We start from the raw sequence: 18,094 nt of genomic DNA, 5'->3' as shown, positions 1-18,094 counted from the left end.
CTCGTTGATAATGTACAATCTTTCTTCACTAACTGACTAAATTTATGCATTCAAATATATATCAATAAAAGAAGAATTAGTTTATTTTAAGAAGATGGGCTGGCAAAGGCAAATCCTTACTCTTTGGTCTATAGATACTCTATGGGCATGACTTGTTGCATTAGGGGCATCTGCATATCTCATGTCCAAATGCTTTCTGTAAAATCAACTTGTGCCACTTTTGCTGCTACATTTCACATTCTTCTAATGGTCACAGAGCAGCAAACCAATAAACAGATTTGTTAAAGAATTATTGTGCTATAAAACAATGTAGACCTGTAAGATTGACCAATAATTTTAGGAAAATACAAGTAGCTAACAACATGACTGTTTCCAGCCAGGTGGGGCAAAGGGGGAAAACCCTGCAAACAGAAGGTGTATAAATGTGACAGCAATACAGACATTCATCTGTGTACAGTCTTTCCTGAATGCTGATATAGAAATGAATGCTGGAACTCCTTTTGCAGTCTGGAGATAGGGCTGAAGCACTTCAACATTTTGTGTGTGATGTTAAGTTGTGTCAAGCCATTTGCTATGGTTTGCTACAGTTGTTAAAGGTACTGCACAACTTAAGAGTTGAGGGGCACCAAATCAGGGAAGCAACACCAGATGCTATGGCTCTGGCTGTTTCTATAGATAATTTAAAAATAAAGTAATCCCTTAAGTAAACAAAATAATGCATTATTCTATACATACTCCTACTGCTAGCTTCAAAGAATGGTTATAAGTGAAGTGTTTTAATGAGTTATAAAAATGAACTATTTGTAAATAGCATAGTTCATAAAGTTGCTTGCTGCCCCACGATTGAGCAGACATGTAATACTAAGTAAGAGTGTTTGAAGCAATAACTCAGGCACTATGTAAAAAATAACATATATAGTAAGAAAGATTATCAACCTTTTTCCCTAATAAAGAACAGCCAGCATCTAGTTTTCTCCAAAAATTATCCTCATCACTTTCTAAACCCATTTCCTGATGAATATTATAATGGCAGGCAACGTAAGGAGGTAAACTAGACCTTCATATCCCCAGCAACAGACTACATATGATTCTGTGGGATCCCATGTTCTTCTCAGATAAGCTGAGAAGTAATCTCTCTAATGTGTCCTGGATCTACCTGAGGGCATCCTCCCATTAGGCTATGCCTCGTACACCTTCTGTGGGAGGTACCCACCACAGAGATACTCAGAAGGTTCCCAAACAACCTTAACTTGATTTCCATTAATACAGCAATGCAGTGGCTGTTCTCATATATCCTCCTAGACTGCTGGGATCCTTGCTCTGTCCTGCAGAAGGAGACCAGATACCTGCTGCCTGTCTGCATCCAGGATGTCATCTTCTCAGTCACTACTAAATGTTCATGATCATAGGTAAGTACAGGTATATAGTAAAACAGAGGGCTTCATCCTAAGGCACAGATCTGCCTTCCCCACTACTGTCTGGTACAGTGTGCACCTGCAGTATTGCCTTTATTGCAGTAATACACTAGCCAGTCTCATAGATGAGATCCTAAATTACTTATTAATTAATTAATTAATTCATTCATTCATTCATTCATTCATTCATTCATTCATTCATTCATTTTCTGGGATAGAACATTGATCTCCATGGACCTTTTTCACACATAGCCTGGGAGCAGTGTCTGGTTTAGTGACTTTCTCTGAGTCACACAGTCACTCAGAGTCACACAGTTAGACAACAGAGACTGAAAGAATCAAACTTTGCACCACTGGACAACTTACATAAGGTTCTCAACTTGGAGGAATCTGTCTTTTCTACAAGAGAACCATGACTTCTAAAATGAAGGTGCTAATCCCCATCCTCACCATGTCACACTCTGCATTTACTTACTCTAGTACATGGTGTTGAGTGGTCACTTGAGGCTATGATATAACATCATATGTAAACAATGAATGTGTCCCCAGACTCAACAGTTTCCAGACTCTGTCTGCAGCTGGATATCCTATCCATGAAAACATGACTCCTACTGCACCCACCTAGAATGTATTTGACATAATGCCAAAATGTGGGTATAACTGTCATTCCTAAAATACAGTACCCAAATGGCATGTATCAGTGTCCCAATGGCTTCATACTGTTACATTTCACAGAAAGCATTCCAGAGTGCACAGCCATATAGGTACACAAAGCATAATATGTGCAATGTCGAGAAACCCGCATGACCCCCCCAATACCTTTGTAAGGACAAAGAGTTGATCCACTTTTCCATGTCCAGGAGAGGATCTACATTGCCTTTTTGCATTAGAGGATTCATATTGGATGAAGTCTCTTTACCAGCACCCAGACATTTGCTTTTCCAGAGACACTGAAGGTTGTGATCCCTGTATAATTACAATGCAGCAATGCTGTCCCCCATTTTGAAGATCTGGATCACTATAATTGATCTGGCCAAGGGTTTGGACACTATTCCTCAAGATACTATTATTGAAAAGTTAAACAAGCAATGTAAACTCCTTTCTTTTCTGGTGGATTGCATACTGGCTATCCTAAAGATCCCAAGTAGTTAAAGCTGGCAAACTCTCTGAGTGTAAAATTGTAACTAGTGGGATACTACAGGAATCAGTGCTGGGCCCTCTCTTGCTTGGCATTTATTTTGCAAACATCCAAGGCAATAATACAGAAGTCTGGTTGAGCAAGTTTGCTGATGACTGCAAGCTGGGCATTGTTATCTGCTCATCCACTGGTGCTAAACTGCTCCAAAAATGTGTGGAATATGCAAATACCTAATGTACTAAAAACAGTAAAGTTAAATGCAAAAAAGTCTGTTACCAACTCATATGTTACAAGTCATACTCCTCTTCAAAGAATTGTGGTAATAAGAGATGTGGGTACTTTGGTGGAAAATTGCTATCTTTCAGTCATGTTTCCACTGTAATCAGAAAGTCCTTTTATCGGTCTTGGTTTATTTCCACATGTATATCCTCAAGATCCAAAGAAGTCATCACACCACAGTACTCTTCTCTTATCAGACCCATCATCAAATACAAATGCCCCCTTTGGTATGTACAAAGATAAGAATATACCTCTGCTGGAAAGACACCAGTGATTTTTAAGTAAATTAATTTAATGTTTTCAACTGTCCCAACAGATTAGCACAACTCTCCTTTTAATTAGTAACCTACTAGCTGCTCTGAAACTGGTGTCCAAAGTTACATTTCTGTAGCTGAAGTTAGAAAGAACTCTCGTTGGTTTCCACTAATTGATTTGCTGCTTTCTTCACATTTGCTTTCTCAGCTCCACACTGAAGTGCGTGTGTAACGCGTAATGCGCTTGCCTTGCTTGGTCGAAATTGTGATGATATGACTTGGGCGTAGAAATTCCCTAAACGTGTCTAACACAGTGGTGGTATTCATGTGAAAAAGTAGCTGGGGTTGTTGTGTTGTTTTAGCTGATTTAGGGATAGGTTTAAAGTCAGTTTAGTTAAAGAAAGAGTAGTTTATGGCCTTTTATAACTCTATCAATATCTTTTTTCGTTTCTTTTTAATCTGTGTCTTATTTTTCAAGCCATGAAAGACTCAAGCCTAAGTGACCTCTTATTTCATTGCAAAAGCAGTGGCTCTACAAAACCTACACTAGGAACCTACATTTTCATCGACAGATAAACCAAATTCAGTGGTGAAGTAAGTTCCTAACTCTACATATTCCCACCCTGTGGAATAAAAGTTACCACTGTAGGTTAAGCAAAGTGCTGCTTGTCTGCCTTTAAGGCTAGTCTTTATGATCAGAGGGGTAGTCAAGTTTACACCTGGATTATCACATATAGTCCTGCTTGATTTGGAAGGTGTCAATATTAAGTACTCTTAAAAGATGGCGCATACTTTTAAGTTTGTTTACTTATAGGTGTATATGGGTAGGCCTCATATGCCTAGTATTGTCCCTAAATTTCTATTTAGTACCACTACACTGCATCAGCCAACCTAACGGCTGCATTCAGGTGATGTATCTGAGAAGATGAAGGCATTATTAAACATGGTAGAAGTTGTAAGCACAACATTTCAGCTTCAACATAGGAAATATGGAAATAACAAAACACTACCAAAAAGTTACTCCTTAAAGCAAGCTTCATGATATATGGATGGGTGTCTGGTTGCAACCACAATACATTAGTTTGCTGGAATATTCTCCCCACTTTCTTCAATGAAATTGGTATATGAATTCTATGTTTTGAATGCTGACATTCATCAACTAAAGATTTTTTCTTTGAGCCTTCAGGAACCATGTGTGTGTGTGTGTGTGTGTGTGTGTGTGTGTGTGTGTGTGTGTGTGTGTGTGTGTGTGTGTGTGTGTGTGTGTGTGTGTGTGTGTGTGTGTGTGTGTGTGTGTGTGTGTGTGTGTGTGTGTGTGTAAAAGTGAATTTAATAACTCTCTCTTGCCATGCAGTACAGCTGCAAACATTTGGCACCATGAAGAGAATATAGTGAAAGTTGGAGATCTCACAACATTTTGTAGTTTTAGCTTGTGATTAGTTTGTTACATGTCAGTAACTGAGTTTTCTAGCACTACGAATTCAAATGCCTGCAAATAAATGTGATCTATACAAAACACAGGCAGGAGATTAGCAAATGATCCAAGAGTAAAGGACTGAATTGCATTAACCCCACTGTGGCTTTGACCTACTCACCTGAGCTGTATTGATGCATTCATGTCTCATTTAAGAATATCACCACTTTGAAGTTATTAGAGTGATGAGACCAATGAAAAATGTTGTAGTACTCCTTCATGTACCTTGATCCTGTTGTCTGTTGCAAGAGTTAGGTGAAGACACTAAAACAAGCAATGTCAATTGTCAAAGGTATTGAACATAAGTAGTGTGTGTGTGTGTGTGTGTGTGTGTGTGTGTGTGTGTGTGTGTGTGTGTGTGTGTGTGTGTGTCTTTCGGCTTATCCCGGTTAGGGGTCACCACAGCGGAACTACAGTTTGCTAATGTTTGGTAGTGGATTTTTACATGCCGAGTTACCAGCCCTGATGCACAACCTTCAACGAAGGCACGCCCATTCACACATGCCTCCACACAGAAGATGGTCTAGCTGAGAATCGAATGGGACAACGTCTTGCTGTAAGGCGACAACGCTACCGCAGTACCACTACCATGGATTGAACATAAGTAGTCATTTAACAAATTGCACATAATTTTTTTTCAAACAGGAAAGGAGAAGTTGCAATTACTTACAGAGAGGTGTCCCCAACTAGACATTGCTGATATCCTGCATCAGTCTCCACCCAGCCAACAAAAACTGCAGTGTTAGCTAATACCTCTGTAGTCTTCTGCATACAGAACTGACACATATACCACACAGGGGCTGAAGGGTTTCAAGCATTCATAATCTACAGACTATTTGGTTGTTTGCTGACCATGTCTACTATTCCTTTGAAATTAAATTACTTTGTACTCTGTCTTGGAGGATTACACCATGGCCATTCTGACTGGTCACTATCCCTTTTCTTGCTTTGAAATTACAATGGCATATTTCTAAAATTTTGGATTTTTATTACAACCCCCACCTCTACAGATATCACTGCAGGGCTTGGGGTCCATTGTTCATCATCTTATTTAGTCACTGTAAGAGCAAAGACTTCATGGCATTATCCAGCTATTGTCATATCATAATGACAGAATTTCAGTGTATTCCTGCACGCTGACCCCACCTCCTCCAGTGCTGATCGAGATAAGCATCAGTGCAGGAACAATACATGACCTGCGCTCTAATCCCACTTCCTCAAATGCTATGCATGCTCTGCACAGTAATCCATGTCACTCAGTACTGAGGTAGCATAGCATCAGTCCAGAAACAATGCATGCTCTGCACACTAATCCCACCTGCTGCAATGCTGAGCAAGAGAAGCATCAGTGCAGGTACAATGCATGCCCTGCACACTAATCCCACCTCCTGCAGTGCTGAGCAAGAGAAGCATCAGTGCAGGAACATGGCATGCCATGCACATTAATCCCACCTCCTGCAGTGTTGAGCAAGAGAAGCATCAGTGCAGGAACAATGCATGCCCTGCACACTAATCCCACCTCCTGCAGTGCTGAGCAAGAGAAGCATCAGTGCAGGAACAATGCATGCCCTGCACACTGATCCCACCTCCCCCAGTGCTGCATGACAAGGATCAGTGCAGGAACAATGCATGTTCTGCTCACTAATCCCACAAACCCCAGTGATGCATGACAAGGATCAGTGCAGGAACAATGCATGTTCTGCTCACTAATCCCACAAACCCCAGTGGTGAGCACAAATAACATCAGTACAAGAACAATGCATGCCCTGCACACTCATCCCACCTCCTGTAATGCTGAGCAAGAGAAGCATCAGTGCAGGAACAATGCATGCCCTGCACACTAATCCCACCTCCTGCAGTGCTGAGCAAGAGAAGCATCAGTGCAGGAACAATGCATGCCCTGCATGCTGATCCCACTTCCCCCAGTGCTGCTTTTTCAAGGATCAGTGCAGGAACAATGCATGTTCTGCTCACTAATACTACCAACCCCAGTGGTGAGCACAAATAACATCAGTACAATAACAATTCATGCCCTGCACACTAATCCCACCTCCTGCAGTGCTGAGCAAGAGAAGCATCAGTGCGGGAACAATGCATGCCCTGCACACTGATCCCACCTCCCCCAGTGCTGCATGACAAGGATCAGTGCAGGAACAATGCATGTTCTGCTCACTAATCCCACCAACCCCAGTGGTGAGCACAAACAACATCCGTACAAGAACAATGCATGCCCTGCACACTAATCCCACCTCCCACAGTGTTGAACAAGAGAAGCATCAGTGCAGGAACAATGCATGTCCTCCACTCTAATTCTACCTCCTCCAGTGCTGAGCAAAGAAGCATCAGTGCAGGAACAATATAGACCCTGCACAGTAACTCTACCTCCTCCAGTGCTGAGCAAAAGAAGCATCAGTGCAGGAACAATGCATGCCCTGCATACTAATCCCACCTCCCCCAGTGCTGAGCATGCATATTATTAGTGCAGGAACAATGGACATTCTGCATACTTTTCCCATCTCCACCAGGGCTGAGGATGCAGCTCATTAGTGCAGGAACAATAAATGTATATAGTGTACTCTGTGAATGAAGTCTGCACCCTGTGCTGCCTGCTGAAAGGTCTTGAATTTTAGTATTAGAGTAACAGGCAGTGCAAAAGCCTTACCTACTCCCACTCAAAAGAAATTAGGTCTTCAGCCACTCAGAGCCTCACATCTACACAACAGCCTTCTGACAGCTGCATCGCTTTTTGAATGAGAGTCACTTGTACTATAGATGGATGCTTTTTCCTGTGTGTGTGTGTGTGTGTGTGTGTGTGTGTGTGTGTGTGTGTGTGTGCGTGTGTGTGTGTGTGTGTGTGTGTGTGTGTAAATATATATATATATATATATATATATATATATATATATATATATATATGTGTGTGTGTAGAGAGAGAGAGATCTTGTATATAAAGAAATCTTATATTGCTGTAATTAAGTGTCTCACACAAGTTTTTATTCAATATTACGACATCAACAAAACAATAATAATAACAAAACAGTAACATTAACCACCACCATGTTAACAGCTCCACTAGCAAAGAGGGACAGAACTCTGATATGGAGAACAATAAGATCAGTTTAAATGGTTTCTTGAGTAGGAAATGTGTGGCAGTTGTCAGTGTGTTCATGCCATTGCAGGATGCCACAGCTAGTCCATTTGCAGGATTGAACAACTATGCCTGCACCATGAGTTTGTCACACATTACTAGGAAGCAGATGTGCGGTTTACAACTGGATCTCCTTAAGCAAGCAATAGCAGAAGTTACAACTACAGCACAGATGGAGATATTAGGCAAACACTTCCGCCATCAGAATGATTGCCTGATTCCACAGCAGTCTGTCATTCCAGTGAATGGTTTTGCATGCTTTCACCTGAACCATGGAAAATTGGACTGTAGGGCTCATGTTGGCACTAGCAACAAAATAGCAGGCTCACAAGTCATGCAGAATAAAGAATGAAAGTCATGTAGAATGAATGAATGAGTTACCTGGGTGTAGCGTAAATGGGTAGAAGATAATCAGGATGCTGGGGTTACATTATTTTAGCATTTAGTGACATCTATTTTGGTTGATAGAGAATGCATGTTCATAAACCACAAACAATATCTTTACTAAAAACACATACTATTATGTTTTACATGGGGACATTGCTTCAACACCCTTTAACATATAGACTAATTTAATGGTCACAGCAGCAACTAAACCTGTAAGTAATGCTTATTGGTTCAGTTATCACCTATAGCATAAAACTGAAGAAATCCAAGTTATCACCTATAGCATAAAACTGAAAAAATCCACCATTTATAGTTTATTCAAGAAAAACTGCACTCGATAAAAGAACCATTTGATACTGAAATGTAACTAAATAAAGATTTGTGACATCAACTGAGTATGTAAACAGTGTGGGTAATATCACAGCTGCATATGACAGTAACTCAAAACACAGAATAATATGTAGTAGATGCCCAAACCCAACACTGTGAACTGGAATTCACCCCCCCCACGCACACACAAATTACCATTTCCTCTTGGATATGCTGAGCTAAGCATGAATTGCATATTTGACTGCAGCATATATGGGTGGCTCTGAATCCCCCCTGTAGTTCTGGGTGGCACTGAATCCCACCCTGTATTTCTTTTTCTTGGTGGTTTATTTGTTGCTGCAATATCTGATCCTTAAACTGCTCTGGGCGCTCTCTAACTGGCTTATTAGAAAAGAAAAAGTTAAAGTTAAGTGTTGACTGCTGTGTTTTTCTTCATAGGCAGCGTTATGAGATCGCATCAATCGACGCGAAAGTATACTTCTTCCCTCAGTACTACTGGTACTTTATTTGTACTTGGCGTAACAATGTCTGGACCAAACTACAGGGGGGGGGGGTCAGGGGTTCTCGAGACAGACGATTTGTTGGTTTATTTGTTCTCAGGATGTGTGCATGACTGTGTATGTTTTCATGTGTATGTGTGTTTGTTTAAATGCAAATGAAAAGATGCACACATTCACATGTATCAGTGTTGGACATGCTGTAAAAGCTTCGGTTTATCCAACTGATGGAACAATGGAACAAAGAGTCAAATGATTACATGGTGCGGGTGTGTTTTTTGGGGGACAATGCAGTACAGTAAGGATGGGGATTTTACTGTTGTACCATCTTAAGAGATGGTCTGTTTGAGGTGCAGGAAGGGTACCCCTTTTAAAAATGCAGGTTTTCTAATGTGTAAGGTTCTAGATTTTTATTTTCGGCTTTTTAACTTTGATATTTTTTCATTACTTGCAATTCAAATACTTTTAGTTCAATCAAGTGTAGGAGATAACATTTTGAGTGAAATAAATATGTATTGTGCTTTTAAGAACAGGGGACAGTAATGGTGTGCGGTAACATTCTCAGAGAAAGTTAGGAACCTATATGTATTAGCTGGCTTGCAATCCACTAATTGTTAATTACGATTGTGTATCTAGAGGTAGGCTACAACTTCAAGACAGATAGGTAGTTTCTTAAGCTGGTGATCACCAAAGGAATAAGCATGAGTTCACCCTAAAACTGAAAGCACGTGGTAAGACCTCCTAGTCAGGGCCTGATGTGGAGTGGGTTCCTATTAGATCGTCGAAGAGGCATAATTTTGAATGCGTCTTCACCGAACTTAAAATAACAAAAAACTGAAAACAGTGAAGGAGCATATGAGCGATTTCTTTAAATCGCTTGCCCGCCTCCGGTAGTTTGCTGTTTTGTAAACTTTAGTGTGATCTCGGAGTTTTTTTGGGCAAGCGATTTCTTTCCCAGGGAAAGAAATCACTCATATGTAGTTTTGCTGTTTTCAGTTTTCATTTTTATGGGTTCGATGAAGATGCATTTGAAGTAATGCATCTTCGATGTGGTGATATAGACCCATGTGGAGTTGTATGACATGGACTGTCTGTTGTACAGAGCTAGAATCTTGGCTAGGGTGATGCCAGCAAACTTGGGCTTTTTATTCAAGAGCAGCTGTGTTGCTGGAAGGGTTTTATGACTGGGCCTGTAATGTAGAAAGATCTTAATGTAAATGAGAAAATAAGTGCAGTGAACAATAAGGGTAAGCAGACATAAAGAGAAAGTTAGAACAATACTTTCACAATAATGTATTGAACGCATGGAACGAAATGAAGTTACATAATGAGCTTGTGAGGTAGAATGCAGGACAAACCAGAGAATTGTTACCTGAAATGTGGTTACAGGAATCCTTGTCAAGAGGAGAAAAGGAAGAGAGCTAGCTCAGTGACCGACAGGAATAAAGCCCTGCCTACATCACAAGCAACCAGGCTTCAGTTAGCGCTCAAGTGCCTGTAGTGGCTGGCTAGGAAGGGTGGAAATGAGCGGCTGATACTAGGTTTGATCATCCCAGGAGAGGAGCTGGACCATCTCACCAGATAGGGTGACATTGAGTAGGAGCACTAGGCATTACCTAATGGAAACTGACTCAGCTGAGCCCACTTAATCAGGGATTAGCACCAGTAAGTCTATGCATATCTGGCATGTGGAGACATTTCTTTTGGGGGACTGCAGTAGCAGGCTCGAGCAGAACTGCTGCGGAGAGCTGGCCTACTCACTACAATCTGGCTCCCACTGGAGAGGACATACCTTTAATTGGAACTCCTAGACAGCAACAAATGGGCCACAAGGCTCTCGCATGCAGACATGCATAGCTCAGTAGGAGAACCATCAAGCAAGTTCTTTTCAGAACTGCCTGGGAAAACTGAACTGATGGAACATTGCAGAGACAACAGCAACTACAATAAAGGTAAGACTGAGGCCTTACAGAGTACTGGCATCCTAGAAACATAAAGAGAAGTTCAAAAGGTGTTCAAGAGAGTAGTCATAGAAGAGTTACAAAATGACAGGAGCAGCTGTAGCACAATGGAGCTATTCATAAATTTCATACACCTATTACATTCTGTAATCAGTTTATGAAACTGAATGTCATATCAAAGTTTGACAGCTATCTGATGTTCAGAATTAATGAACTGACTAGAAACATAATCCAAGACTTGAAGGAGTAGTGGGAGATATCACTTTCTCTTCTGCAGAAAAAAGACAAAAAAAAAAGTAACCCTTAAAACTCAATGGTTTTAGTACACAGTTTTAACATTTGGTCTACATGGAACTTCAGTTAACTTTGGAAAGGTTGATGGATAAAATGGATAATCGTCATTTCTAATATGCTGCAGTATTCCTGGATGGTGCAATCATTCATTCGGTGATAATGGAGTCTCACTTGCAAAAAGTGTAGGTTGTGTTAGGATCCATAAGGCAAGTAGGTTTAATTAAAAATGTTAAGAAAAGTAAACTAGGAATGGAGGAGACAAGCAGTAAGAGGAATGTTAAGAACAATGCTAGAAGAAATAAAGATCTGCACTTTCCACTAAAAGGCAGGTGAAGGTGGACTTGCTAGATACTAAAGTTTGTGTCTAATTTTGTGACTATTACCTGTACTGTGAGAGATCTCATTAAAAGGGAAAAATCCTGTCAAGGTGTTATCAACTCTTGAGGAAGATACATCATCTAATGAACTAAAATGTATCCTATATTCTGAACCTGTTAGTCACTCTTGCCTTTACTAAACAGTTTAACATATACAGTGGCACATCAGAGGTAGGTTTGGGAACAGTCCTCTCCCAAGATATTCAAGTTGTGGTGTACCCTGTCATTGTATCGGCAGGGCTTTGAGCAATGCAGAAAGAAGAGATTCAGCCACTGAAAAAGTGGGTTTTATATTCCTTAAAGTACTATTTATTGGGTAGGGATTCAACTTGGTAACTCAGCATATGCTCTACAATGGCTGAGTTGACAGATGGATGGTAATTTTACGTTGTGCCAATAAGCACTATTCCTGCAATCCGTACTGTTCATAGTGAGACACAGGCCTAGACCCACAAACTGGAAGACTGATGGATTTTCTTGGCACTATACCCCATCATGCTGAGACCAAAACCAATGGTTTTTGTAATGAATGGAATGCAGTAAGTGTGTATTTTGCCTTTAAGATCAGAGCAAAGGAACCAGCATGTGGCAACATTCTCCCAGAAAGCGAGCCAAGGACCTGAACATATTAGCTGCCTAATAACACACTAATTGACAATTACTGTTGTATATATGGTGATAGTGTGAAACAAGACAGAAATTTATTTCAAGTGGAGGATCATTAAAGAGCTTCAGAGAAGTTTGCCTATACATATATATACACACACACACATTATGTTATAATATATTATATTATATTATATTATCAAAGGTATAAAATACAATACATGCATATGTGTATATAAAGTACAGGCACACATACACATACACACACTGTGTGTTATTACATCTGAAATCAAAGAATTAATTGACCCTCACTCATCTGACTTCTTCTTCTTGAAATTTACCTTTGAAATTTACCTTACTTGAAAGAAAAAATAAAAAGTCATCCAAAAGCAAACGGAAATCAAATGTTCTTTTTTGCAATTGGTTAAGTAAGAAAAATAAAAAAATGTCACCAGACAAACATTAACTGAATGGGGATAGTGTGAAGGAATTTTTTTTGTAGAGTAATGTGTAGGGTGGGGTTAGGGACATGAATAAGGTGGGCAGGGAGCACTTAAACCATACAGTCCACCAATACATTTATAAAAAGGAAAAAGGTGATCACTGTGATGTATAATAAAATCTACAATGTTTAATGGTATCTTCTTCTTTCCTCTGTAGCTTAGCTGTTGCTGCTATTCCAGAAGGTTTGCCAATTGTTGTCACAGTAACACTTGCTCTGGGAGTCATGAGGATGGCAAAGAAGAGAGTTATTGTCAAGAAACTGCCGATTGTGGAGACCCTGGGTAAGCAAGCTAAGTAGTATGTTCAATGCAAGGCAGAGTTATAAAAAATTCAGTATTGCAGATGTAGTGTTCGCTACAGTATCTCACATATTATAATAAAGTTTTGAAATATTTCTTCTAGTTTAAATAAAATTTCAATAAGGAAAACAAATTTCAGAAACGTTCACTCTTATGATAAAAAAATAGAAAACACACACAAAGCTTTCGGGTTTCCCATTCCTTAGTGCGTAAAACATCTACTTTTTTGTACAACTTTTATGTAAAAACATATGACACAGCCAACCAATCACTATTAAAAATTAATCATAGAATTATCCAGCCAGTGCAACATCATTTGCTTTTTCTGCAGGACAGGATTCAGAAATTAAAATATTGCCCCTATTTTTTGGTATAAGCAATCACCACAGTAAGATTTGGTTGTGGAAGTAGATGTTTTTTCTGTGATCTTAAAGGTGTAAGAGGGCTGTATGTTTGGACAACACACTGCAGGAGCAGTTATGTATTTGGTTTGTAAATGATGTTATATATAATTTTTAATATTATAAATTATAATTGAAATTATGCTGCAGATCAGTCCAGGTGTTCTTTGTGTTTCACTGTTGATTGCAATCATCAATTGTGGATTATCCCTGCTGGGTAGCCCTTGGCCGGTCAGAGTACCAGAGTAAAGGTTACCCTCCTGTGTTGGCTGTTCTGTGAGTGTGGCTGACATCAGGGCTATAAAAGGAGACAGCCGACACCATTACATCAGTCTTTTTGCCATGCAGCCTGAAGCAGAAGCAGTTTTGCGAGTGCATCAGTCGGCCATTGCCAGAGTGAAGACAACCATCTAAAGTTAAGTACCCTGTGGGGGAACCTTTTCTTGCCTTAAACCGATGTCAGAGAAAGTTAATAACTGTCTCAGTTGTGGAAACCAGATCCCACACTGAGACTTCCATTCTCTTTGCATCACCTGTTTAGGCCCAAACCACAATGTTCCAGGGTGTCAGTTATGTGCCCTCTTTAATGCTCATTCTATTAAAATAAATAAAATAAATATACTAAAATTTGACATTCACATATCCATGACCATAAAAAGTCCACAAAAAACTAGGAGCGTTATACAGAAATAAGCAAATTCTCAACAAAGCAGCAAAGATTTCAATAGCAAGTTCCACCTTATCTCCACCCTACTTTATGCCTCTCCAATATATACCAACCTAAGGCAATGCGATCTAAACAAGCTAGAGACCTGCTACAACAAAATCGCCAAATTCGCCACAGGGACATTCTACCATAGTCACTACTGTCTCTCGCTTGCTGAACTGGGCTGGCTTGAACTCCCTCACCTCTTTCAATGGTATCAACTCTCACTCGCCCACAAACTAGTAAACCATCCACTAAATGTCCCATCCCTCCAGAATCTACTCCAACCCTATCGCACCACTGGACCACTAAGATCCAGCAACAAAAATCACTTGCAGATCACTAAAGCCAATAACTCTGCTGGTGAAGCACTATTCTCTTGCGCCATAGCCAAATTATGGAACTCCCTCCCAGCCACAATTACCTCCATACCATCATGCACCCACTTCAAAACTTTACTAAAAGCACAACTAAAAACATGCTGGCTATGCCCTTGCAACTCCCACTCTAATATCACCCACCCCATCCAACTACTACCTTTTTTTCCACCCCACTAGCTACCTTGATTATAGCAAGCTCAGACGCTCATAAGCCTAGTACTTATTATACAGCAGGAACTTCTATTGTAACATTTGTTAATGTCTGTTATGTACTTCGCAGATAAAGATTCTAGTTGTCTACTGATGTACTATGTTCTTCATCTGTAAATATGTTTGTAATTACAAAACTGTACCACACGAAAGGATACAAAACTAAGAAACTTGAAGTACCAGTGCTATCAAAAGATGCAGCCGACAATATTTTTTAGCGCTTTCAATCACTTTAATTTACGTGACCTTCCTCAGAAACAACATATAAAATCAATCACTTCCTTTTATAGTCTTATACAGGAAATTACATCATAACTGACAATTGAAATGCTTGTAAATATTATAAATATCGTATAAAGCATATAATATCATGTGTGATAAAAACCATTGCTTACAACTCCATGTTGTTACCTATATGTTAGAAAACATTTTAAATTAATAGTGTCATTTAATCCTGGGTGTGTATCAGCTCCCAGGTATAATTGCCAATATGCCTCTTTGCATTCTAATGTGTTGTTTAAATCCCCAGTGAAACTGACATTATCCACCTTGTCCAGTACAAAGAATTCATATTTCTTAAATTCTTTGCACATGATAGAATGTCTAAACAAAGCATTTGACTTGTCCTTTTTCTTTATGGCCAAATTGTGCTCATAAATACGTCTTTTTAAATTTCTCTTAGTTTTCCCAATATAGTATTCTCTATATGTCACACAAGTTGCTGTGTCAACAATCAATTCACTATTACAATTGTAATAGTGTTTCGCCCAAAAAGTCTCTTTATATTTTCCTAAAGTGATGAATGAAGTGTTACTTATGTACCTACACTGCCTACAATTGTTGCAACTATAGGTTCCTTTCTTTATTGTGCATGCTCTAGACAATTTTTGTGTCGATGTTGTTTTATTTTCTAACATACTTTTGATGTTAGTAGTCTTTTTGAACGTAAATCTAGGACATAAACCTATTGTGTTTACCAAGTCTTTGTTACCTAGTATTATCTTCCAGTTTTCCACTATTATGGTTTTAATTTCCCACATTTCATCCACAATAGGAATTGGAAAACTTGTCATGTACTCATTCACGACTTCTCTTTTACCTTGTTCTCCAATTGACTTTCCAGCTTCCACCATGATGTCAGTGGACTGTAATATAGGTTTAGCTACACCTTTTCTGAGTGGAAAAACTTCTTTCTCTATTTGTTTTATCCACTTTTTGTCATAACCTCTCTTTTGAAATAATCTACTCAAGATTTTTCCTTCTCTTAAAAATGTTTCCTCATTAGTTGTAAGTCTGCTAAGCCTAATGTACTGTCCCTTGATGACTCCTTTCTTCATATGGGATGGATGTAAACTTTCACTGTGTAAGTACTGATTTGCAAAACATGCTTTTCTATATATTTTGCTTGTAAATGTCTTAGATTCACTGTTAATAGTTATGTTAATGTCCAAAAAATTTATATTCTCACCAAAATTACCACTCTTGAATTTTAAGAAAGAAGTTGTGTTATTTACATCACTCACAAATTCTATAAATTCCAATTCACTTCCTGCCCATAAAAAAATCAAATCATCTATAAATCTGTGATGGATCTTTACTTTCCCATAACTTGGGTGTGTTTCTAAATACTTTTTCTCCCAATTCGCCATTACAATGTTCGCGAATGCTGGAGCCACCCTAGCACCCATAGCTACGCCCGCAATTTGTTGGTATGTTTTGTTGTTGAAAGTGAAGAAATTGTTTTCTAATATTAAATCCATCAGACTGCAGCAGGTGTTGATTTTGGTGCTTATTAAGTTGGTATTTTTGTTTAAGTATTCCCTCATATATTCTATTCCTGTCTGTTGGTCTATTGATGTGTACAGACTTTTTACATCTAAGGTACCAAAAAATATAGACGTTTCATCCATTCTATAATTTCTTAGTATTTCCAATAGATGCCAGGAATCCCTCAAATAATATTTTGACTTTTGTACTATTGGATTCAATGTTTTGTCCAACCAAATTGAAATATTTTCAGTTTTTGCCATCTTTGCTGCTATTATTGGTCTAAATGGTATATTACTTACATTTTCTTGAATTTTTGGAATACCAAATAATTTTGGCATTTTAGGTTCTTCTACTAACATGTATTCATAACTATTTATGTCAATTTCGCCCTGACTAAACATGTCGAATAAGAAACTGTTGATGGCTTTGTATTTTGTCCTAACAGTTTCTAAATTAGTGATCTTATATGTGTTTTCATCTGCCAGGGACATTTCTATGTTTTTTTCATACTCTTTGGTGTTCATGATAACAATAATCCCACCTTTGTCTGCTCTCATTACTCTAACTTAATAACTTTCCATTCCAGCTAACAAAGTTAACATTGGAAAGTTATTAATAGATTTCAGGTTATACCTGAGAAAATTGAATTTAAACTACATTTTACATGATATAACACAAGGTAACAAGGACTTGGGAGGTATCATCAAAAAAACAAGTACGTATAACCCTCCATTAACAAACACACTTCAGGTCTTCCAGAATTCATGCGAGAAAGAGTTTAGGCTCTTTAAAAATAACAACAAGTACAAGCAAAATTTAAGTGAAAATGAAATCAAAGCTCTAAAGGCTCTAAGTGAAGACAGTAATGTTAGAGTAATGAGAGCAGACAAAGGTGGGATGATTGTTATCATGAACACCAAAGAGTATGTTTAGTCAGGGCGAAATTGACATAAATAGTTATGAATACATGTTAGTAGAAGAACCTAAAATGCCAAAATTATTTGGTATTCCAAAAATTCAAGAAAATGTAAGTAATATACCATTTAGACCAATAATAGCAGCAAAGATGGCAAAAACTGAAAATATTTCAATTTGGTTGGACAAAACATTGAATCCAATAGTACAAAAGTCAAAATATTATTTGAGGGATTCCTGGCATCTATTGGAAATACTAAGAAATTATAGAATGGATGAAACGTCTATATTTTTTGGTACCTTAGATGTAAAAAGTCTGTACACATCAATAGACCAACAGACAGGAATAGAATATATGAGGGAATACTTAAACAAAAATACCAACTTAATAAGCACCAAAATCAACACCTGCTGCAGTCTGATGGATTTAATATTAGAAAACAATTTCTTCACTTTCATCAACAAAACATACCAACAAATTGCGGGCGTAGCTATGGGTGCTAGGGTGGCTCCAGCATTCGCGAACATTGTAATGGCGAATTGGGAGCAAAAGTATTTAGAAACACACCCAAGTTATGGGAAAGTAAAGATCTATCACAGATTTATAGATGATTTGATTTTTTTATGGGCAGGAAGTGAATTGGAATTTATAGAATTTGTGAGTGATTTAAATAACACAACTTCTTTCTTAAAATTCAAGATTGGTAATTTTGGTGAGAATATAAATTTTTTGGACATTAACATAACTA

General features: G+C 38.6%; 1 protein-coding gene across 1 annotated transcript in view; it reads left to right on the top strand.

Moving 5' to 3' along the window:
• Window positions 1-18,094, top strand: part of ATP2C2 (ATPase secretory pathway Ca2+ transporting 2) — a 629,254-nt gene that overhangs the window by 292,216 nt on the left and 318,944 nt on the right. Inside the window, exon 12 of the mRNA XM_044081473.1 lies at window positions 12,821-12,945. Within this exon, the coding sequence (XP_043937408.1) occupies window positions 12,821-12,945 (125 nt within the window). The remainder of the gene's footprint in view (window positions 1-12,820; window positions 12,946-18,094) is intronic.

This window comes from Protopterus annectens, chromosome 8.part0 (assembly GCF_019279795.1).
Source record: "Protopterus annectens isolate FY-2018-M chromosome 8.part0, PAN1.0, whole genome shotgun sequence".
Taxonomy (NCBI): Eukaryota; Metazoa; Chordata; order Ceratodontiformes; family Protopteridae; genus Protopterus; species Protopterus annectens.
Note: the sequence above shows the minus strand (reverse complement) of the source record. Positions and strands in the feature narration are given on the sequence as shown.